Source organism: Salmo trutta, chromosome 27 (assembly GCF_901001165.1).
Source record: "Salmo trutta chromosome 27, fSalTru1.1, whole genome shotgun sequence".
In the NCBI taxonomy this organism is placed as follows: Eukaryota; Metazoa; Chordata; class Actinopteri; order Salmoniformes; family Salmonidae; genus Salmo; species Salmo trutta.
Window position 1 is genome coordinate 37,218,882 of NC_042983.1, and position 25,483 is coordinate 37,244,364.

General features: G+C 42.3%; 1 protein-coding gene across 1 annotated transcript; it reads left to right on the forward strand.

Annotated features, from left to right (window-relative positions):
• On the forward strand, window positions 1-25,431 carry me2 (malic enzyme 2, NAD(+)-dependent, mitochondrial). Its single transcript, XM_029717965.1, has 15 exons — window positions 1-292; window positions 15,578-15,710; window positions 18,423-18,556; window positions 18,790-18,939; window positions 19,169-19,244; window positions 19,554-19,715; window positions 19,898-20,111; window positions 20,418-20,515; window positions 20,807-20,920; window positions 21,112-21,223; window positions 21,352-21,494; window positions 21,693-21,795; window positions 21,980-22,050; window positions 22,249-22,347; window positions 22,975-25,431. The coding sequence occupies exons 2-15, from the start codon at window positions 15,597-15,599 to the stop codon at window positions 23,131-23,133; spliced, it is 1,749 nt and encodes a 582-aa protein (XP_029573825.1). The 5' UTR covers window positions 1-292; window positions 15,578-15,596; the 3' UTR covers window positions 23,134-25,431.
• The last annotated feature ends 52 nt before the right edge of the window (window positions 25,432-25,483 follow it).

The window sequence follows — 25,483 nt, forward strand, 5'->3', positions numbered from 1 at the left end:
TGTGATGTTAAACCTTAATACTAACCTTAACCTTACTGCTAACCCGAACCTTAAATTTAGACCAAAAAACACATTTTAGTTTTCATGAATTTTTTACGATATATCCTTTTTTTGACTTTGTGGATGTGCTATCTAGTGTAAACCACTGCCGTCAGCCTCATCTTTCTCCAGCTTCGCATTTGCCTGTCAGCGAACGAGGCCAACTCTGCACTTGATGCAATTGTTGCAGTAATATGCCCTCTAAATTATAAGAAGAAAAAAAATACTCTTCTTCACTCAACATAAAGCGAAGGTAAGGTGTTACGTTACTTACTAGAGAAAAGAGAAAGTCAAACCTATAGCTAACGTTACCGGTTTAAAAACGTTTTAAATTAATACCCAAGCTAGCTAGCTAATAGCATTAGCTAACTAGCTCATGTGTGGCAAGACGGCAATTTGGTGATGCAAAAAAAAAAATTACAAATCGAAACATTGCCGCTTTTTATGTCAGTTAGTAAATATATTTTTCTAAAATTGTTTTCTCTATGTGTTGGATAGTTAGCCAGTTGTATTTTCCTAGTCTGAACAGAATTGTTGCTAGCTGGGAGAGGCTGTAGGGACACGCCTGGTGGCAATATGGATGACGTAACGGAATGCTGATAACTGCGCTTCAAGGGGGCAGAAGGCCCCGTTTTAATTAAGCCAAATGTCCACCAGATGTATATGCGTTTTATTTTGCCAGATGTCTAGCCCGCATTTTCCATACTCAACTAGTTAAAAGCGAACTAGTTGGAGTCTGTGTGTGTGTGTGTGTGTGTGTGTGTGTGTGTGTGTGTGTGTGTGTGTGTGTGTGTGTGTACGTACTTATGTTAGTGCCACCGCACTGTAAATCAATGTGCACGAGTTGAAAATATTGAATGCATCTTGGTGGGGCAAACAACCATTTTTTTTTTAGATGCATGCCAGCGAAGCCACTACACAACTCTAAACAATACATTAAATGCACTATAACTGTGACAAACAGTGCCCACAAACGTTTAGGTTCTACATAAAGCTGTTCCCGAGAGTGGAGCTTATGGCTGACTTGATTAATTAAATAAATATGGTTCCTATTGACTCCTTGTTGATTTGTGTACCTCGATAAGAAACACATTCTCTCCTTCAATAATAATGAATGTCGACATGAATTTAGACTTTTGAACCCAACACAAACATTATTACATTGATGTTCAGTAAATTCACAATGTTTGTTATATAATTAACACTTAGCTCTAAGTATAAGCAAGTGCAAGCAAAGGGGCTGCGATGAGGTAGGCCTATTCGTTCAGCAATTTCGAAATGGACACCGACAGAAATTCAGATAGATGTTAGTTCAGATAAATTCAGCTAGATGTTGAGGCCTTAACTTTACTTTTACATCTAGATGTTCCGCTAGCGGAACGCCTCAACAATACCCAATGATAGAGCGTGGCGTGAATTACAAACACCTCAAAAATCCCAAAACTTCAATTTTTCAAACATATGACTATTTTACACCATTTTAAAGACAAGACTCTCCTTTATCTTACCACATTGTCCGATTTCAAAAAGGCTTTACAACGAAAGCAAAACATTAGATTATGTCAGGAGAGTACCCAGCCAGAAATAATCACACACCCATTTTTCAAGCTAGCATATAATGTCACAAAAACCAAAACCACAGCTAAATGCAGCACTAACCTTTGATGATCTTCATCAGATGACACTCCTAGGACATTATGTTATACAATACATGCATGTTTTGTTAAATCAAGTTCATATTTATATCAAAAACCAGCTTTTTACATTAGCATGTGACGTTCAGAACTAGCATACCCCCGCAAACTTCCGGTGAATTTACTAAATTACTCACGATAAACGTTCACAAAAAACATAACAATTATTTAAAGAATTATAGATACAGAACTCCTTTATGCAATCGCGGTGTCAGATTTTAAAATAGCTTTTCGGCAAAAGCACATTTTGCAATATTCTGAGTAGATAGCTCGCCATCACGGGCTAGCTAATTTGACACCCACCAAGTTTGGCGTACACTAAACTCAGAATTACTATAAGAAAAATTGGATTACCTTTACTGTTCTTCGTCAGAATGCACTCCCAGGACTTCTACTTCATCCACAAATGTTGTTTTGGTTCAAAATAATCCATAGTTATGTTCAAATATCCTCTGTTTTGTTCTTGCGTTCAAGACACTCTCCGAACGGTGACGCGCGGACGCGTATCGTGACAAAAAAATTCAAAATTTTCCATTACCGTATTTCGAAGCATGTCAAATGCTGTTTAAGAGGCTGGCTGTAATTTTGATTAAGACATGAGTGAGCTGAGACGGATGTAGCCTATGTGCCTGTTTGTTCAGCACTTTTGAAATGGACAGCAACATTATTATTCAGAACATGGGCCGTTCTTACAGTATTCTCCCTGTACACCAAGTCAGAACCGTAGGATAAATAATGGGGGCACATTAATCATTACATTAATCATTACATTTCTCTAAAACAGGCTATAGGCTACATGTGCACTACCAAGTCAGAACAGCCAGCTATATGCCTATTCATTCAGCACTTTTGAAGTGGCCAGCGACATAATTCAGAACATGGGCCATTCTTATAGTGTTCTCCCTTTACACCAAGTCAGAACAGTAGGCTAAATTAACAGGGGCAGGTAAGCAGGCAATGAAAGCTGTTACAATATTCGATGATGACATTTCTCTAAAACGGGCTATAGGCTACATGTGCACCACCAAGTGGAGCTGTTCTTGTCTATTAATGTTCTGTATTATGTCATGTTTCATGTTTTGTGTGGAACCCAGGAAGAGTAGCTGCTGCTTCTGCAACAGCTAATGGGGATCCTAATAAAATACCAATACCATGTCAGAACAGTAGGATAAGTTCTAAGAGGGAAAGGGACCCCATTCTTAGGGTGAGACACATGGGCTACTAACTGCTTACTACACAACATACACTTAGTATTACTTTCTTAGCTACAGTATACATATCTCCACGGCATATTACATCACTTATGCAGCAGAATTCTAGACATATTTATGGACTCACGATTGTTGTGCTGTGCTCACTTGAACAGGAAGTTGGCACGGCGGTCCTTCTTGTGGGCAAACTTCTCAATTACTTTGTCATCAAAGTCTGGCATTCTCTGGATGAAGTCATGCTGGATTGACAGCATGGCCAATGCATTTAACCTTTTCTGGCCCATGGAGTTGCGTGTGAAGAATTGTATTTTTTTAAGGGTGGAAAAGTTTCTCTGTGACTCGGCGGTTGTCATCGGAGTGGTGATGATGATTTTGAGAAGAGAGACCGTCTCAGACAAGGCCTCCTTTAGGTTGTTCTCATAGAGTGATTTCAATAAAGAAAGTGCCGTCTTTCCAGTGTCCAGCTCATAATGCTGTTAGAGAGTGGACAGCTCCATTTTCAGCTTCTCCTGTTTGCCCACAGGCAGAGAGGTAGCTTGGTAGCACACTGGAGTTCTGCGGTCGGAAAGGAATGTACATACTGGGGGGAAAATGGGCTGTCCACCAACTTTGCTGCAATTAAGTGGTCACTTTCAGAAAACTTTTCTTGCACATGAGCAGCGATTGTGTCGCATATCTCCTTCATCTCGGGTTGCAGTGTTAAGTTATCTCCGCCTTGGTTCAGTGGCATCAACATGTCCTTTGGCCAGTGCATTAGTTTGCTCGCGAATGTTTTGAACGTTCACCTTGAAGTTGTTGATTGCTCTGCCGATTCCTGCTGCATTAATGGTTTGTTTCTGCTTTATGTTGTACAAACATCCACCTCTGGCATGACCAAGGAAAATAACTTGAGCAGTTGCAGAAATGCTTCCTTCCAAACCACTCATTTTTAAATTTGCGATTTCTGACTTGTTGTGTAATGTTTATGTCCAATGGCCGATGAGCCCCGAGACGTTTTATCTCTAATTTCTCTTCATATGACAAGGATTTAAAAGGATTTGCCAGTAGATTGTCGACTTGACTCATGATGACAACTATTAGCTTGCTAGCTGAGATTTTGAAGTATGATGTTGACATGATCAGTCCAATGAAAGCTACTGTAGATATAATGTGATTTGATGTCGGCAGGTAGCCTAGTGGTTAGAGCATTGGACCAGTAACCAAAAGGTTGCTAGCTCAAATCCCCGAGCTGACAAGGCAAAAATCTGTAGTTTTACCCCTGAACAAGGCAGTTAACCCACTGTTCCTAGGCCGTCATTGTAAATAAGAATTTGTTCTTAACTGACTTGCCTAGTTAAATGAAGGTTAAAATAAAAAAGTATATCTGTGGCCAATGACCTTGAGCCTTTTTGGATGGGCACTTCTAATGTGTCAGAACCCAAGGGGCTAACATTTCTGAGCTCTACCCGTAAGACTTGGCAGTGACGTATTGTCCCCATGAGTGGCAGAACACTGAGCCAGTCACGGCGCAACGCTCCGTATTTTCTGCTGGCTTGCCCCACCACCAGAGAAAGCACTGAGCTAGGCTGAAACACGTGCATTTTGGAGCTGCCTTGCTCAAGCAAGCAAAAAGAGACCATGTTTGTATGCGGCTTTATTAACTGAATTATTATAATAATTGTTTTATATTGTTTGAAAACTGATATGTGACGCGTATTAATGCCAAAATAACAAGCAAAACAGGCAAGCCAGCCACCACTGGAGACCAGCTAGAATACAACTAACACAACTAAAACATAACCACAGAGTAAAAGTAAGAGAGCAGACTTACAGATTGATGGCTGGGACCATCAGATGGTAAAATTTCACGTTTAGATTAGGGATGCACGATATATCGGTAAGCATATCTGAATCGGACGATATTATCTAAAAATGCCAACATCAGCACCGGCCCGATGTCTAGTTTAATGCCAATGTGCAAAACCGATGTCAAAGCTGACATGCATACCTATATAACGTAGGTAGATGATGTAATGACGCCACGAAAAATACAGTGATACACGTGCAACAGAGCATTCCTAACCTGGCCCACAATGTCCGCTGTGTTGATCTATTTTGAAGTTTCAAAGGAAGATAACAAAAGGCCATATGCAACGTTTGTGCTGCTATTATTTCCCGAGGAGGGGAGAAAGTAAAATTTTTCAATGCCACAAATCTAACTACTAATTTGAAAGTGCATCACCCCCAGACTTTCAGTGAATACTACGCAGAAATAAACTAAGCGCATACTTCCAACAACTAAATAAGTTCAAGTCGAGCAGTCATTTGAAAGAGTAAGAACGTTTCAGCGAGACAACTCAAAGGCGAAATCTATTAACGCCAAGATAATGGAGTTCATTGCCCTTGACAATCAACAGTTCTCTGTCGTGGATGATGTTGGCTTTCGCCGACTGGTCGAGCATCTCGAGCCCCGGTACACACTACCAAGTAGGCGATATTTTTCCGATGTTGCCCTACCGGAGTTACACAGTATTGTTGAAACGCACATCCATGAGCTACTTGCTATGGGCGTCACTGCTATTAGCTTCACGACTGACATTTGGACCAGCGATGTCAGCCCCATGAGCATGCTGAGTCTGACAGCATAGTGGGTCAACGAGGATTTCGTACTGAGGAAAGCCGTATTGCATGCTCAAGAATGTACTGGTTCTCATACCGCTGCTGCTATTTCAATGGCATTTGCATTTGAAAACAATTTTGAAACTTGGAAAATCCCCAAGAACAAAGTACACGCTGTGATACTGCACGTAACATGAGAAAGGCTTTGGAAGAATGCAGAGTCGCCAGTTTGCCATGCATGGCGCACATTTGTAATTTTTCTCATTTACAAGTTGAACAATCTGTTCCAAACTGAACAAATGTACATATGACACTTTGTTTCAACTATTTAACTGTACTAGAATGCTTAAAAGGCCGCAAAATGTTTAAATATCAGTTCTCGGGTTTTTTAGCAAGGGAAATATCGGATATCGGTATCGGCCAAAAATGTAATATCGGTGCATCCCTAGTTTAGATGGAGTGTTTTGGCTGCCAGAGCCAATTTGCTTCTGAACAGAGTTTGCACTGTAAGCCAGCAACACAACACCACCACGGGGCACATTGTTCTTCGCTCCCGCATGGCGAGCACTGCCGTCCGGCAGTAAGGAAAGGGAAGTAGCTGGGATAGTATAGCCAATATGCAATATCAGGCCAGGGTGACAGCTAAAATGTGATTTTCACCGAAAATGTTCAACTACAGCTTTAACGTCTACATTTATGTGTAAACTGAATGATTCTGAACATTCGCTGATGTCCCAACTTCGGCAGACACGTTTGAAATTCTCTCTGACGTTTCTAGCTACAAGCATAAACTAGCTAGCTGGGAAGGGCTCATCGGGACGACTGACTGAACTAGCTAGCTGGGAAGGGCTCATCGGGACGACTGACTGAACTAGCTAGCTGGGAAGGGCTCATCGGGACGACTGACTGAACTGAATCTGTTCCACTACTATAAACTAGCTAGCTGGGAAGGGCTCATCGGGACGACTGACTGAACTGAATCTGTTCCACTACTATAAACTAGCTAGCTGGGAAGGGCTCATCGGGACGACTGACTGAACTAGCTAGCTGGGAAGGGCTCATCGGGACGACTGACTGAACTAGCTAGCTGGGAAGGGCTCATCGGGACGACTGACTGAACTAGCTAGCTGGGAAGGGCTTATCAGGAAGACAGACTGAAACTGACTGAACCCAATCCGTTCGCCTCCTCTCGACTTTCAGCTGCACAACATGAGTCATAAATTTGGGCACCAGGCGTGTCCGTATAGCCTCTCCCCTAGCTCGCTAGCTAGTGTAAAAGTCAGCCTGAATTTCAAGCCATCATACGCAGACTGAGACCATGCGCAAGCAAGCCACACAGTCGATGGGTACAGTACATGTTGTACTCCCTTTCTAATAGGTTTAGGCCTTCAGCTGTGAACCAGGTTAATCCCACCCTCTGTTGTCATTGTTGTGACATTGGCAATCTATCTATCCAGCTAACGGTTACATGCCAAACAGTGGTATTGAATAGATGTATCACTGTAGCTAATTTACTGTTCCCCACAACAGTCTTCAATAGTAGGCTGTGTGGAATACAGTTTAGGCTGTTTGGAATACAGTACAGTCAAACAGCCATCCACTCAGACCAATGTTGTAGGTTACCCAGCTCTTGACCAAAATAACCAGTTCAAATGGCATACAAGTTTAAAGGTCATAGGGCTTACAGGAATAGCTGCCCTTTGAAAAGAGCAGTTGAATTTAAAAGCTATTCTGGCTAGAACATTTTGTTTTGTCATGATTTGATTACTATCAACAATATACTGTACTGGTTTTGTTTCACCAAAGAAAATTAATCTGTTGCTTAGTCATTTTGAAAGATGTTTTGTGCATTGACACACTTTTCAGCCTGTTCAGGCAACCTGACCTGCGTTTGACAGTGTGTTATTGCAAAAGCCATTCCTGTCTGGTCTCATAATGACGGTAGGCTTTATCACATTGTGTACTCTGCTCCTTGTAATAAAAAAAATGAATAGCCTACTACAACAGTTCTACTATAGTCAGAGGAGGGAGTGGCAGTGTACACAGGTTACATTCAAATGAATGTGTAGGGAAATTTTAAAGAAGGCTTTGACTCACTCACTGGTTCTCAGTTTGCAGAGGGATTTCCTGAATGAAACCATTTCCTAGTCCTTGGTGTAGGCCTGACCTGCATTTCACAATTGTATCGATGTGTATTGAAGTGCTGCTCTAATTCTGTCTTTAATCACGTTTCCAAATTACTTTAGGGCATTTCCTTTGAAAAGGAACCAACATGGGAAGTTCATAGGAGCATATGAAATTGGGTGTCTAATGAAAGCAAAGAGTCAACATGAAGGCATAGATACATTTTTTTCAACTATTTTGAATCTTAAAATTTAGGCGTAAGTAAAGACTTTGATTTATGGGTAAACAGATAGAAAAGGGGTCTTAGAAAACATCTACCAGAAAAAAGCTTGAAAAGGTATCAGAAATACATTAAAACACAATGTGCTTATATTTAGTTTTGGGGAAATTGTTTACAAAATAACAACAAAAATTTCCCTCATTAAAATGCAAATCAATTTATAACATTTTTGACATGCGTTTTTCTGGATTTTTTTGTTGTTATTCTGTCTCTCACTGTTCAAATAAACCTACCAATAAAATTATAGACGGATCATTTCTTTGTCAGTGGGCAAACGTACAAAATCAGCAGGGGATCAAATACTTTTTTCCCTCACTGTAGCAACGTGTGCATAAAAGTCGAGTGGTTTCGTCAGCAAGGTCACATGCTGCAGATCATGAGCCTAGCCTGTATTATGCACTGCAGCTCTGAATGACCCCTCCTCACTGTTACAGCACATTCTGTCAGCCATCCAGTATAGAAATAGACACAGATAAATAGACATTGCAGCTATTTTTCCTCCAATATTTTTCATCAGGAGAGGATTAAAGTGTGTGTTGATTGTCCTTGCTGTCACATAGCCTAGTCCAAGTGCAACCCATGGCTGATCTAGTAGGCTAGCTGCCTTGTCTTTACCCCACTCCTATTGCTGTTTTTGTCTTGCTTTCTTTGTTGTCAAGCTGTTGACAGCTCAGCTGCCTGTTTCTCAACAGAGGATCAGATAGGAGGATGATGATGAGGAGGAGGATGGGGACAGAGGTGGATGAGATTAATGGTGGGGGGTAGGGTGCCTGGTCAAGCTCTACATGATGCCCTAGAGTGATTCACATGAGTTCGGTGGTGGCGCCGTGGCAGTTTTTCAGAGCATGAAAGCAGTTAGAGTAACAGGTCACTAGCTAGGATTCCATTCAATTGGCGACAGATTTTAACATGAACATTCTAAAATCTGCATAAAAACAATATACGCATTTACCCACCAGAGATGTTTCCATCAAATTCATTTGTTGCGGATAAATGGCTGTGCGTGAGGATGTAGCGCACGTAAAATATATATTATTATTTTGCAGTCAAATTCCCATGTACCAAAAAAAAAATATGTATAACAATTTAACAAATGTTGTGTTATATAGCGAATGTGCACGTTCTGGTCTTGGCACGTGCACTCTAGCCAAGGGGTCACAGATACAGTGCAGTTATAGCCTACTACATCAGATTATTATGGACAAAGAGCGAGATCCTTTTTATTCGTCAAACGGCAGCCAAGCATCGACCATCATGTCAGCAGAATAATATCAATATTTATTGGAAAGGACAATCAAGCTCATTACCGTGTACTTTCACCACCCAGTGAATTTCATCATAACTGATTTCATCTGTAGCCTAATAAACTGCATGCTTTCCCGAGTTGTATGACTGTAAGTTTACTTCGATAAGATGGTTATTAAATCAGTATTTGCACACAAAGGCGTTTCCACCTACCATTTCTCGCGTAATTAATTTAGCAGACACAAAAGGATCCTAGCTGATTTAGTGTGTTTTGTTTTGTTTACCAACAAATGTTCTGTTTACATCAGGCTGTTGTAATATTTTTTATCCGACATGTACTCTACACTCATAAAAAGGTTGGATGGAAAACTCAACCGAGTAAACAGTAAGAGCGTTGGGATAGGCCTAAATCTTCTGAGAAAAGAAAGCTTACCTGTGCATTGGGACTGCTGGGACTATTGGTGCAGCATAGCATTGGGACTGCTGGGACTATTGGTGCAGAATAGCATTGGGACTGCTGGGACTATTGGTGCAGCATAGCATTGGGACTGCTGGGACTATTGGTGCAGAATAGCATTGGGACTGCTGGGACTATTGGTGCAGAATAGCATTGGGACTGCTGGGACTATTGGTGCAGAATAGCATTGGGACTGCTGGGACTATTGGTGCAGAATAGCATTGGGACTGCTGGGACTATTGGTGCAGCATAGCATTGGGACTGCTGGAACTATTGGTGCAGCATAGCATTGGGACTGCTGGGACTATTGGTGCAGCATAGCATTGGGACTGCTGGGACTATTGGTGCAGCATAGCATTGGGACTGCTGGGACTATTGGTGCAGCATAGCATTGGGACTGCTGGGACTATTGGTGCAGCATAGCATTGGGACTGCTGGGACTATTGGTGCAGCATAGCATTGGGACTGCTGGGACTATTGGTGCAGCATAGCATTGGGACTGCTGGGACTATTGGTGCAGAATAGCATTGGGACTGCTGGGACTATTGGTGCAGCATAGCATTGGGACTGCTGGGACTATTGGTGCAGAATAGCATTGGGACTGCTGGGACTATTGGTGCAGCATAGCATTGGGACTGCTGGGACTATTGGTGCAGCATAGCATTGGGACTGCTGGGACTATTGGTGCAGAATAGCATTGGGACTGCTGGGACTATTGGTGCAGCATAGCATTGGGACTGCTGGGACTATTGGTGCAGCATAGCATTGGGACTGCTGGGACTATTGGTGCAGCATAGCATTGGGACTGCTGGGACTATTGGTGCAGAATAGCATTGGGACTGCTGGGACTATTGGTGCAGCATAGCATTGGGACTGCTGGAACTATTGGTGCAGCATAGCATTGGGACTGCTGCGACTATTGGTGCAGCATAGCATTGGGACTGCTGGAACTATTGGTGCAGCATAGCATTGGGACTGCAGGGACTATTGGTGCAGCATAGCATTGGGACTGCAGGGACTATTGGTGCAGCATAGCATTGGGACTGCTGGGACTATTGGTGCAGAATAGCATTGGGACTGCTGGGACTATTGGTGCAGCATAGCATTGGGACTGCTGGGACTATTGGTGCAGCATAGCATTGGGACTGCTGGGACTATTGGTGCAGCATAGCATTGGGACTGCTGGGACTATTGGTGCAGCATAGCATTGGGACTGCTGGGACTATTGGTGCAGCATAGCATTGGGACTGCAGGGACTATTGGTGCATCATAGCATTGGGACTGCAGGGACTATTGGTGCAGCATAGCATTGCTTGTTAAACCCTCTGCAGTAGAGCAGCCAGAATACAGCATCTCAAAGAGCAGGCCTGTGGTTTTTGTTTGCACGAATCACATCACATGCCAGCTACAATGAGCTAACTAATAGTGCTGGGCAGAAAAGGAGGTCACTGTGAAGTGAAAATAGTATGTGATTATGACTCACAAGGCTGAACCTGACCTTTTGACTATAGTTCAATACTAGGCCTAGGCAGTCACCAGGGGTTTGTGTGTGTGTGTGTGTGTGTGTGTGTGTGTGTGTGTGTGTGTGTGTGTGTGTGTGTGTGTGTGTGTGTGTGTGTGTGTGTGTGTGTGTGTGTGTTCATTAGGCTAGTGTACACCGTAGCTAAACAAGTATTTCTTAATGACCAAATTCCGGGAGATCCCTCCCTTTTTCCATCCTGTTTTCTTTCGTTTGGTTCCTAGTGAATACGCCCCAGTTTCTAGTTGAAAGCACCACTTCAGTTTAAACAGGCATGACTTCCCTATTCCCTTGTGATGTTTTGTGTGGCTTTTATTTATAGCCTTCCTTTTAGAAGAGGATTAGGACGATATTTCCAAGGCTGGACAGTAAATTACTTTTTCTTCTCCAGATTAATGTCTCTCTCTGTTGCTTTCGTCAAATGTAATCCAGCACCCAGTCTGTCTGTCTCGGATCTCAGCATTTGTGCAGCCAGGCCTACCCATGTCAGGTCAAGAAGACATTGGGGGGTGGGGACAGTGATGATGGCACTAGTTGAATGTTTTTTGGAGGGATTAGGGAACGGGTGTGACTCTCGCTCACAATTAACATCGTAATGCCTAATGATTTATTTGGCTATTGCAAGTAAAAAAAACATGACATTTCGGACGTCAGAATGAGACTAGTGGCACTGGATGAAATGCAGTTGAAAGGTCAGTCATTTGCATGCGGAGGAGCAAGTGTAGGTTATTATAGCCTAGTCGTGAAGCAATATCTTGTTCAAAGATGGCAATTAAGTTAGATGACACACTGAATGCTAATGTGACAAAGCTTAAAGGGCAATTCCACCACTTTTCAACTTCATTTTCATGATCTTCAGCACAATACCAGTTTCTACATGGGCTATGTGAAAAGGGCGCTTTTCTTTGTTACTAGGGGAGCAAGAAAATACCCTCCCTCTGGCTAGAAACTTGTTGCAGGTTTTGAAAATCACTTTGAATCCTACTCTGTGACGTCTTTTACCACAGCTCACATATGAAGACACTGGTTTGGTGCTGGAGATAATGAATATGAAGTTGAAAAGTGGCGGAATTGCCCTTTAAGCCAGACGGTGCCTTCAGAAAGTATTCACGTCCCTTGACTTTTTCCACATTTTGTTGGCTGAATTTAAAATGAATTACATTGAGATTTTATGTCACTGGTCTACACACAATACCCCTTAATGTCAAAGTGGAATTATGTTTTCAGATATTTTTTTTAATTAATAAAAAATGAAAAGCTGAAATGTCTTGAGTCTCTTAAGTATTCAACCGCTTTCTTATGGCAAGTGTAACGTGTGCGCTGGGAGTTGGGAAGCAAGTTCAGGGAGTGCATACCGTAATTTCCGGACTATTAAGCGCACCTGAATATAAGCCACACCCACTGAATTTAAAAAAGATTTATATTTTGAACATAAATAAGCCGCACATGTCTATAAGCCGCAGGTGCCTACCGGTACATTGAAACAAATTAACTTTACACAGGCTTTAACGAAACACGGCTTGTAACAAAAAATTAGCAGTAAGCTTTAGTTGTCTTTTTGCACTGAGTCAATTCCTCACGCTGCTGTTTCCAACGTCTTATCATCGACTCATTAAGACCAAGCTCCCGTGCAGCAGCTCTATTTCCTTTTCCAACAGCCAGATCAATCGCCTTCAACTTGAAAGCTGCATCATATGCATTTCTCCGTGTCTTTGCCATGATGAGGGTGACAAAATGACTACCATAATCAGAATGATGGGAAGTTTGAGCGCGCTCGATTTAATCTAAACAGTAAACAAAACAGTTGTTTGACCGTAACCCGTTTGGCAATTTCATTGGTCTAATGAAAGCGTCATGCCGGCAAAAAACTAAGCACGTCACAGAATGTTTTTTTTTTTTGAAAAAAAATTGAAAGTGGGAAAAATACATATATAAGCCGCGAGGTTCAAAGCTGGGAAAAAAGTTGCGGCTTATAGTCCGGAATTTACGGTAATTTAATAAACAAAACAAGAACAACGCACAGACAGGAACCTGAAACAGAAACAATGATGCCTGGGGAAGGAACCAAAGGGAGTGACATATATAGGGCAGGTAATCAAGGAGGTGATGGAGGCCAGGAGAGTCTGATGACGTGCAGGTGCGTGTAACAATGGTGACAGGTGTGCGCCATAATGAGCAGCCTGGTGACCTAGAGGCAGGAGAGGGAGCACACGTGACAGCAAGCCTAAATGAGTTCAGTAAACATTTACTTAAAAAGTCACGTAAGAAGTTGCATGGACTCATTTTCTGTGCAATAATAGTGTTTAACATGATTTTGTGAATGACTACCTCATCTCTGTACCCCACACACATACAATTATCTGTAAGGTCCCTCAGTTGAGCAGTGATTTTCAGGTCTCCAGAGATGTTCGATCGGGTTCAAGTCGAGGTTCTGGCAGACCACTCAAGGACATTCAGAGACTTGTCCCGAAGCCACTCCTGCGTTGTCTTGGCTGTATGCTTAGGGTCGTTGTCCTGTTGGAAGGTGAACCTTCGCCCTGTCTGAGGTCCTGAATCAAGGATCTCTCTGTCCTTTGCTCCGTTCATCTTTTCCTTGATCCTGACTAGTCTCCCAGTCCTTGCCTATGAAAAAAATCCCCACAGCATGAGTTGCCACCACCATGCTTAACCATAGGGATGATGCCAGGTTTCGTCCTGATGTAAAGCTTGGCATTCAGGCCAAAGAGTTCAATCTTGGTTTCATCAGACCACAGAATCTTGCTCCTCATGGTCTGAGAATCCTTTAGGTTCCTTTTGGCAAACTCCAAGTGGGCTGTCATGTGCCTTTTACTGAAGAGTAACTTCTGTTTGGCCACTCTACCGTAAAGGCCTGATTTGGTGGAGTGTTGCAGAGATGGTTGTCCTTCTGGAAGGTTCTCCTATTGCCACAAAGGAACTCTGGAGCCCCGATTGCTGAGTTTGGCTGGGCGGCCAGCTCTAGGTAGAGTCTTGGTGATTCCAAACTTCTTCCATTTAAGAATGATGAAGGACACTGTTTTCTTGAGGACCTTCAATGAAGCAGAAATGTTTTGGTACCCTTCCCCAGATCTGTGCCTTGACATAATCCTGTCTCGAGGCTCTACGGACAATTCCTTCGACTTCATGGCTTGGTTTTTGCTCAGACATGCACTGTCATCTGTGGGACCTTTATATAGACAGGTGTGTGCCTTTTTCAAATCATGTCCAATCAATTTAATTTACTCCAATCAAGTTGTAGAAACATCTCAAGGATGATCAATGGAAACAGGATGCACCCGAGCTCAATTTCGAGTCTCATAACAAAGGGTCTGAATACTTATGTAAATAAGGTATTTCTGTTTTTCACTTTTAATACATTTGCAAAAATGTCTAAAAAGCTGTTTTCACTTTGTCATTATGGGGTATTGTGTGTAGATTGAGGGAAAATAACAATTTCATCCATTTTAGAATAAGGCTTTAACGTAACAAAATGTGTAAAAAGTCAAGGGGTCTGAATATTTTCCGAATGCACTGTATATGCAAATAAACAATTTTCCACATTGGCCTCCATCATTCACTTTGAACTGAACTGTGTATTTACAGGCAGTAGCAACAGCGTGACTTTAGAACATTCGCCAAAAGCCTGCCTGCCTATTTGATCCATGCCAAATACATTTGATTGACAACTAAGATATATGCTAACTGGATAATAGCCACCAAAATAGCCACCAAAAAATGATATGACTGGAGGAAGTTGGTCACTCACCCACTCCTCCAATGACATGACCTCCTCCCAGCAACTTTAGGCTGTTTGTTCTTAGCTTGCTAAATAAATAGCTAGCTACATAAATAGATACGCTAGCCCAGGGGTGTCAAACTCAATCAGCGCACGGGCCATATTGAAGAAAACAATGAATTTGCGGTTCAGACCTAGCCTATTTTATAAAAATATGTGCAACTGCGACCCAAACTGGCCATTGTTTTATTAGGAAAAGTATGGCCCTAAATTCTATGTGGTGCTTACGTTAATGTTCTTTCCTAAAATTTTAAGAAATCAGCTTTCTGAGTATCCTTGTAAGGCTGTTTTAAGCACTATCCATGCAGAAACATCCCATATCGGTCGGGCTATAGGGCGGCAGGTAGCCTATCAGATATGAGCGTTAGGCCAGTAACCGAAAGGTCACTGGTTCAAATCCCTGCTGTTCTTCCCTTGAGCAAGGCAGTTAACCCCCCGACAACAACTGCTCCCTTGGAGCCGATGATGTCGATTTAAGGCAGCCCCCCCCCTGCCTGCACCTCTCTGATTCAGAGGGGTTGGGTTAAATGCAGAAGACATATTTCGGTGGATTGAATTCAGTTGTGCAACTGACTAGGTATACCTGATAGCCACTGCTGTTGTCATCTCCCCTCCAGGACCTGAGAGCTGTGCACCATGTTGTCTAGACTGAGGGCATCACTGATGCTGCGGCCATGTGTGAGCTCCTGCCGCTGGACACACACCAAAGAGAAGGGCAAGCCTCTCATGTTGAACCCTCGCACCAACAAGGTAAGTACCAGAGGGCACTAACACCATCCTCGCACAGCAAATCGGTGTCTCTAAAAATGAGCTGCGTGTGGAATATGAAGATTAAGTGTGTGTGTGTTGGGTCTGGAGTGCATGAGAGATGACGCCACAGAAGGCCGTGATGCAGATGGAAATAAGGAGAGCCCTGTACATTATAATACTGCTGTACTACCCTGTACATTATAATACTGCTATGCTACCCTGTACATTATAATACTGCTGTACTACCCTGTACATTATAATACTGCTATACTACCCTGTACATTATAATACTGCTATGCTACCCTGTACATTATAATACTGCTATGATACCCTGTACATTATAATACTGCTATGCTACCCTGTAAATTATAATACTGCTGTACTACCCTGTACATTATAATACTGCTGTACTACCCTGTACATTATAATACTGCTATGCTACCCTGTACATTATAATACTGCTATGCTACCCTGTACATTATAATACTGCTATGCTACCCTGTACATTATAATACTGCTGTACTACCCTGTACATTATAATACTGCTATGCTAACCTGTACATTATAATACTGATATGCTACCCTATATATTATAATACTGCTATGCTACTAGGGCTGGGCGATATGGTTAAAATATTATATCACAGTGTTTAAAAAGAATTGACGGTATTTTGTTTTTTAATAATAAAAGTTCTAAATGTGCTTTATGACTAGTGCGTGACCTTAGAGTGGCAACACATACATTCTAAGTCATTTTAATGGGTCTTTCTCCATTCTGATCGTTTTATACTGTTCAACCCCCAAAAAGTTATAATTTTCATCAATTTTTACATTTGAGATCATTTCCAGGTATGGCTGCACGATATGGGAAAGTCATCTGGGCCTTATTTTTAACCAAATGTTGCGATTTGACTTGCGATTTAGAGCAAAACACTTGGGTTAACGTTTTTTACTTAACTAGGCAAGTCAGTTAAAAACATTCTTATTTACAATGACAGCCTAGGAACAGTGGTTTAACTTCCTTGTTCAGGGGCAGAACGACAGATTTTGACATTGTCAGCTCAGGGATTCAATCTAGCAACCTTTCGGTTTCCCCCATCGTTCTAACAACTAGGCAACCTGCCGCCCCTGTTGGAATCATGGGAATAGAATGTCTATTCTAATTATATAGTTAGAATATAATAGTGGGCACTTTCAATAGTGTTGTTTGACACGACAACGAATGAAAATGCCAGGGAGGAGTTATTGTGACAGGGTAGGAACTAATGTGTTGACAGGTGTTTCCTAGGGGACCCTATAATCTTTGGCTACATTGAATGTTTTCTCTTAGCTACTTCATGTAGCTAACATATTCTCTGCGTTTAACCATTTCATTTTGAAGACACTGTTGCACAAACAACATGCTGATTTAGGTCTACACCATCACTGGCATTATCAGGCTGTATAGCTAATTACGCTTGCCCTTACTCAGTACATTTATTAGCTAGCGATTAGCATTAGCGGCTAACAACATTTAGGAGCAACTTGCTAAGACAAACTAGCTGTTTGCAGATGTAAGAAACACAAGCTAATAAGTGTAGTTATAGAATGCTAGTAGATTTCTATTACGAAGCAAAGTGACAACTGCATTGTTGTCATCAACAGTGTTGCATGTGCTGCATTGACCATGCAGACTGAACGCAAGTGACTCGTGGTTGAGGAACATCAAATGCGCTCCTTGAGTGACAGGGAGCGTGGCTAGGTCTGTGTGGAAAGTGGTATCGAGAGAGATGACTAAAGTAGCGAAGTAAACTTCAAATGGACGTTACACACTGCCTATCACATTTAACAAACCAAACATTTAAATACAGGTATATCGTAAAAAAAAACGGTATACCACCCAGCCCTATATGCTACCCTGTAAATTATAATACTGTTATGCTACCCACAGTACTACTGGAGCTTGTTCTCCTATCCCCTCCCGGCCTTTCTGGAGAAGGTTATGGTTTCCATGTGGGTCTGTTCTGGCTCATGTTTCACTGGAGGTCTAGCCAGTCAACACGCACCCTCCTTCCGTCTAGTACCCCAAGCCTCCAACTGGCAAAATGAACATGAATGAGCTCTGCACGTGCCCGTACCCGAAACCACCTCTGAGGGGTAGTCGTCCCAACATACATTCATAATGGCTTTCAAGCACATTATGAGCATACTTCTCCCTTTAACCTAGTGTTCCCCCCTCTAAAGTTGACCTGGGATTCCGTGTACTGCAGGCAGGGTTCAATTTCAAAGGAAGGCTGTACCCCAAATACACATTCACTGGCTCCTAGAAACCTGGGCAGTGAGTTGTGAGGCCATCTGTGCAGAGGGCAGCTGTCAGTCTGTGGGGGATGTTCAGAGCAGCCATGCAGCATCTCTGCTTCAGTACTGTGCTTACTTGGCCCCAGTGCCAGTCGGATCCTGTTAGCTCACTGTCGATATTTACCCAGACTACCTCGCTGTCTCCCCTTCATTATCTCTCGCTCTGTCCCTCATCAAATTGAATTAAATCAAGTTAATCTGTCAAATGCACATGATACAGTGTAGATGTGTACACAGTATAATGAAATTATTACTTGACAGCTCTCCTCTCAACAGTGCAACAGCTACAATTATTTTTTTATTGAAAGACTAAAATAGTTACAATAAGAACGTTATGTCTCCCTCATTCTCCCTGGTTTATTTCCATTCCTCCAGGGCATGGCCTTCTCACTGCAGGAGAGGCAGATCCTGGGTCTCCAGGGTCTTCTTCCCCCCAAGATAGAGTCCCAGGACATCCAGGCCATGCGTTTCCAGAGGAACCTGAAGAAGATGACAGAGCCACTGGAGAAGTGAGAACGGGCTCAGTCATAGTAATGCACTATATAAGGAATAGGGTGCCATTTGGGACCTAGGCTGTGAGCGACAACAAATATCAACCTAAGCCGAATAATATTTTCAAGCATTACAGCGTCTGAGACTGCAGAAGTGCAGTTCTTATTGCTACACTAAGTAATGAACTTAATCACATAACAACTTCACATAAAACGAAGGCATCTGTAACCACTACCAAAACTCTTCCCAGGTACATTTACCTGATGGGGATCCAGGAGAGGAACGAGAAACTCTTCTACCGCGTGCTGATGGAAGACATTGAGGAGCTGATGCCTATCGTTTACACTCCCACTGTGGGCCTGGCCTGTACACAGTACGGACACATCTTCAGGAGGCCCAAGTAAGAGCTGGGTCTTGGTTATTTAATTTTTTTAAACATGTTTAGTGATGGCCCTCTGCTCTTTCATAAGAATACACAACCGCTCAGATTACTATAGATATTGGCTTTGATTAGATTGCTAAAATCAGTTTAGATGGCTAAAAATGATTGGATTGTTAAAATGTCAGATTTCCTATCAGACAAAGGGGAGGGAGTTAACTGTCTGAGGACTCTATTCCTTTACCCACAGAGGCCTGTTCATATCCATCTTGGATCGAGGCCATATTCGCTCCATATTGGACAACTGGCCAGAGACCAATGTGGCGGTAAGCTGAGTTCCAGCACCATATTGAAAACATTGTCTTTATGTTGATATGTCCCCCCTCGCTCTCTGACAGCCTCCCCCTCGTTCTCTGACAGCCTCCCCCTCGCTCTCTGACAGCCTCCCCCTCGCTCTCTGACAGCCTCCCCCTCGCTCTCTGACAGCCTCCCCCTCGCTCTCTGACAGCCTCCCCCTCGCTCTCTGACAGCCCCTCCCGGTGTGGCATTCATTTGGGGAAGTTCAGGTAGTCCCACCCCTGTCTGTTTCAGCTTCGTTTGGTGCTTAATGAATAGAATCCCTACCTGTTGTCCAGGCGGTCGTGGTGACAGACGGAGAGCGTATCCTGGGCCTGGGGGACCTGGGGGTGTTTGGGATGGGCATCCCCGTGGGGAAACTGTGCCTGTACACCGCCTGCGCTGGGATCAGGCCCGAGAGGTGCCTTCCTGTGGTCATCGACGTGGGAACTGACAACGAGGCAAGTTAAAAAAACGAATTAAATAAAGCTTTATTGAAATGCGCATCGAAATGAAAACATCTCAGTACAATTAGTTGACAACAAAGATGAACTAAGGAGCTTGGTTGTCATGTTATATATACAAAAGGCTGTTAGCTATTTTATGTACTGTATCATATCTATAACCAGTCTCCTTATTCCAGACCCTTCTGAAGGACCCATTCTACATGGGTTTGTACCAGAAGCGGGATCGTTCCCAGCTCTACGATGACCTGATCGATGAGTTTATGGAGGCTGTGGTGGACAAGTACGGCCAGGACACCCTGATCCAGTTTGAAGACTTTGGGAATCACAATGCATTCCGCTTGATGAGGAAATACCGCGAGAAGTACTGCACCTTTAACGATGACATCCAAGGTCTGAATTCACACCATCTAAATATATTATGCCAAATGGAGTGTGTTGTAGTGAGTATGTGCAGCTAGGTGAATAGCAGACCCGGGTTCAAATACTATTTGAAATCATTTAAAATACTTTACTATGTGATTGATTGAGCCTGGCGTAATGTAACAAATATAATTTTCTCACAAATGCAAACCCCGCCCATCTGGCACTCCAGGCAGACTAGAGCAAATGCTACAAGTATTTGAAAGAGTTGAAATAGTATTTGAACCTAGGTCTGGTGAATAGCTGTGCATTTACAGCATGTGTTGTGGTGTTCAGGAACTGCAGCGGTTGCCCTGGCAGGGCTGTTGGCAGCTCAGAGGGCCATTGGGAAACCCATCACTGAACATAGGGTCCTGTTCTGCGGAGCAGGGGAGGTAGGCCAGACTCCTACTTGTATTACCAGCATTCAGTGTCTGCATACAGCAATACCTTTACCTGACATAATGTACTAAAGGTACTAAATTGATATACCAAATGGTTAACACTGTACTCACTAAATCATAAAAATAAGTGTAATTTTAAATTTGCTTCATACTGACTCAGATACTGAGTCGTACTGTAAATTGACACAGGACATTTTTACTTGTTATTGCTTCACATGTTTTTGCACTTGTGATATGATATTTTTGTCAGCTGAATAATAAATAATTGTGTTTTTTCTTCAGGCTGCTCTGGGTATTGCCAACCTGATTACCATGTCGATGGTGGAGAAGGGTTTAACCCAGGACGAAGCCAGGAAAAAGATCTGGATGTTTGACAAGGACGGCCTACTGGTCAAGGTTGTTGTCCAGTCCAAACACAGACACGTTGTCTTTCACTTCTCCTTTGTAACTGTCTGTGTGGCGGAACTGAAACGCTGCGTATGGAGTGACATTAGAGTCAACAGAAATGGAATCTGAATTCAGTCATTTTGAATTTGTATCAAGAAATGTAATTTAAATTCAGTGTTTTTTCCTGTGACTTGCTGCAGGGCCGAGCGCAGGAGACAGATAGCAACCAGGAGGCTTTTGTCCATGAAAGCCCCGGAGATGTGCAGAGCTTCTTAGATGCAGTCAACGTCATCCAACCAACAGCCATTATCGGTAGGATCCATATTCTCCATTCTCGTCTTTATAATAGTAATAATACATTGTATAATTAAAATCAGTGTAACTCTTGTTGTCCGTGCTTTATGAAACCCTGGTAACCCTAACTTGTTGCCTGTTCACAGGTGTGTCCGGGGCTGGACGCCTCTTTACCCACGACGTCCTGAAAAAGATGGGCACCCTAAATAAACGACCAATTATTTTCGCTTTGAGCAACCCCACCACCAAGGCAGAGTGCACTGCTGAAGATGCCTATACCCTCACAGATGTACGTATCGATTCACCCATGTCGTCATCTGCGTCCGAAATGACTCCCTATTCCCTACATAGTGCAGTACGTCTGTAGTGCACTATGTAAGGAATCAAGCATCATTTGGAACGCAGCCCTCCTCCTCATGTTTTGTTAGTGTGTAGGCCCAGACCCACAGTCACCATGGCTTCTCTCTGTATGTTGTTTGATATTCAGGGCCGATGCCTGTTTGCCAGTGGAAGTCCGTTTGACACGGTGACTCTGGCTGATGGACGTGTTTTCACACCTGGACAAGGGAACAATGCTTACATATTCCCAGGTTAGAATCATTAGATTATCATGTTTTCTCATCTGTATTTACAAAGAAAATCTCAGTGAGCCTTCTCTCGTCAACAGCCATGGGAAAGTGGATACGCATAGATGCGCCACATAAGTGTATTGTGAGACTTGTGTCGACTGTTGAAAGGGGTAAAGTGCAGTGTGTCTGCTTTGTCTGGCTGCAGGTGTAGCCCTGGCTGTGATCCTCAGTGGCGTGAGACACATCAGTGACACGGTCTTCCTGGAGGCTGCCAAGGTCAGAAATAAAGCTGCATTTCACTCATTCAGAGCTCTCGACCTGTCTCTCTCCGTTCAGCCCCCCTGTGTTTACACACTATTTGACAAAAAGACAGGCCCTTAAAGACATATTTTACACATTTTTGTATTTTGTTTACAGAGCAAATTGTTATGCAAATGATATGCAAATGCTGAGTGTTTTTTGTCATTCCGTCAGACCCTGGCAGACCAGTTGACTGATGAGGAGCTGGCGGAGGGGAGGCTGTACCCGCCACTGTCCAACATCCGAGAGGTCTCTATCCAGATGGCAGTCAAGGTCAGACACTCTACATCTCGCTTCTTGTCTGTCAAATACATTTTGAGGGAGATAAAATCATAATTTGAAAAAGCATTCTACAAAATGAGCAAGGTAAAAGTCCTTTGATTATGTTGAAATCGGTGGCTTCGTCATACACAAAATATACTGAGGATGATGTAAAGAGTACCGCCCTGCCTTTGGTGTGATAGTGTTAGAGGGAACCTTTGAGAAGATAATGAAGGCAAAGATGTGCCTTCATTATCTGCTCACTAACTCAATCCGCCTTTGCACTCCTTTTAAACAACACACTTTTTTTTTTTTACATTTCGGCAAAGGGTGAAGTCTACAAAACTTTGTCCACTCTGTTTAAAACAAATTCTAGTTTTGGGAACAGAAAATTGTACTGAGATCAGATATTTTTATTAATGAGAATATGTGCATAATGTCGGCCAAAATATATCTTGTTCAATCTTTCTCCCACTGCCGACCACTGGGCTTCCTCTCACCACCATATTTGGTAGTGAGTGGTAACACCAAGCGGATGCTTCACATTTATACGTCCAGTGAAATATCTGTGTCATTGTTCTATCTGTGCCAAAGATGTGCCTGTAAATGTACTCTGCGTCTCACTGTCTCCCCCTGCAGGTGGTCCGGTTTGTGTACGCCAACAACATGGCCTTCCGGTACCCAGAGCCCAAGGACAAGGACACCTTTGTCAGGTCAACTGTATGGGACATCAGCTACGACTCATTTCTCCCTGACATCTATGAGTGGAAAGGGATGAACCCAGCACCTGATCATTAGAGAGTTGGGTGTGGAAAGGGGGCAACAAATCGTGGTAGGGAAGGTGGGCGGGCGTTACAGAGGGAATGGTAAAACTGGGAAATGGGGAGGACAATGAAATGAGGTTAGTTGTTTAATCACAGGGCAGATATTTGACCGATTCTTTTATTTTATTATTATTTAATTTTTTTCCAAAATCAATTGGCAGGCCAGAAAAATGTATATCTAGTTTTTGTCGTTCATGAGTGGCCTTGAGTTTTAAATTTTTTTTTTTAACCAAAATCCCCCCCCCCAAAAAAAGTATATTTTCTTTACTCAAACCCGTAGTTTGCCCACCCCTGCATTAGAGTAACCAGAATCCACTCTGTCTCCAGGCTTGTACACATATTTATTTATCTGATTTGACCTACTCTTCATTTGGCATGTTTTTATTTCGGACCGTTGTGTTTAAGACGGGCCCTGATTTTTCTTGATCAGTTTCCACATAAAAACCCTCCACAAGTGGGGTTATTGTTAGTCAACATGCTGCTAGCTAAACGGAAGGATTCCAACATATAATATCACTCCAAGCTCTGGAGACCTTGCTTGAATTAGTTCATGAAACAGTTATGCAAAAATATAAGTAAAATAGTAGAACTCAGTAATAGTTCAAAGGCTTTTGCTGTTTACATTTTTTTTTGTCCATATCCCCATATGAAATAAAATACAGTGTATGTATATTGTGTTATTGACATTCTAGTAATTTAGCCAGGGTTGAGTTCAATTCTATTTTAATTCCAGACAATTCAGGAAGTGCACTGAAATTCCAATTCTCTTGAATGCTTTTCAATGAGGAACATTTTGAATTGGAATTTGTTCTGCTAAATTCAGGGTCGTGGTCAATTCAGAAAGTAAACGCTCTTATCCAGAGGGACATAGACTGTAATTATGCACTTGTTAGACAGTTGACAGAGCCTGGATGTTTTGTAGAGAGTATGTTCTAATGTGGGTGTGAAATGTCTCTTAACTTTAAGATGGACGGTGACAGTTGTTAACTAGATCAACATGTTTGTGTCATGAATCCTGGGGTGTATTCATTAGTCGGATTCCTTTGTAAAAAGTTTTGTCTATTGCAAAATGTTTTGCAATGGAAAAGGTTCAGTCCAAACTGAAAACATTTTGCAACGAAAATGTGTTTCTATTGAACAAATTTTCAGTTTGCTTGGTTTACTTCTGTTTGGTTCCTAGAGTAAACTGTCTCCATTGCAAAACATTTAGCAAAAGACCAATGAATATACCCCAGATCATATCACCATGAGTTTCTCCCAGACTAAAGACTAGGCATAGGGAACCAGCCATATTCCATGGCCATACACATATCAGGGGATGGGGCTAATTTTCAGTATAGAGAGAAGAATGCTGCAATAAACACCATATCCAAATAGACATTACCAATGTTAGGATAAGCTCCATTGTCAGAAAACATAAATACATTACATGAACTATAATGCTCTTTACAGTCAGTTTTGTATAGGCAGCATATGGTTTACAAGCATACTTTTTTTTACTGTTTTTTTATGTTTTAGTCACATTTTATATACAGAACTGTTCAATCACTTTTTGAGTAAATGGAAATAAGTAAAAAGATAAGCTGGATAGAAAACCAGCATAAGGCAGCTGAAGTTAAGATCCACAGGTCCTAGATTTGTGAGACCGTTTAGCTAAGGATGGTAGACTGACTTTTTTATCCATCTGCATAGGTGAGCGACGTGACTCCCATTTTATACACACCTCACCTCTCACCGCAGACGTAGCCAAAGAACAATGAATTGTATAGGAACACAATAGTTGAAGAAAAAATATATTCAAATTGGCTTATTTTTCTGCATATCCCATAGGCTAATTATATCTCTTGTACTGTTGTACAGTCCTCTTGTTGTCGTTGATCAAACTAGTTTGATGAGATGTCATTCACAAATGTACTATGTTCGACCCTTGAATTTAGATTGGACCATTAAATGACAGTCGGTCTCATTCAATGATTATGTTGGCCCATAAGCCTGTAACGTTGGTCTCCCATTCAGAGAATTGCTGTGCTGTATTCTTGTCTTGTTTGCTTTTCATTCATTTACTTTAAGTGCCCTGGTAAAAGTGTATGGTCCTTCCTCTTCCAATGTCTTTGATGTGTGCATACATGTATGTGTTTCTGGAGTTTATTTTTGTTACGCAGTATTGCCTTAGCGAATGAACGCACAAAGCGGCATAAGCGCTCCTCGAGACCCCTGTGTGCTGTTACATGTGCAGAATTAAAATTAGTTTTACACTTGCTGTTGCACCCTCCCTTTGTCCTTTTAATGATTTATTATTCTGTGTATCTATTGAACAACATCTC

Bases quoted from the DNA above. Each gene is read 5' to 3' on its own strand.
- me2 (XM_029717965.1), top strand. From the start codon at position 15,597: ATGTTGTCTAGACTGAGGGCATCACTGATGCTGCGGCCATGTGTGAGC. The intron at 19,245-19,553 runs GTAAGCTGAGTT...CCTGTTGTCCAG, and splicing joins GGCCAGAGACCAATGTGGCG to GCGGTCGTGGTGACAGACGG. The intron at 21,495-21,692 runs GTACGTATCGAT...TTTGATATTCAG, and splicing joins ATGCCTATACCCTCACAGAT to GGCCGATGCCTGTTTGCCAG.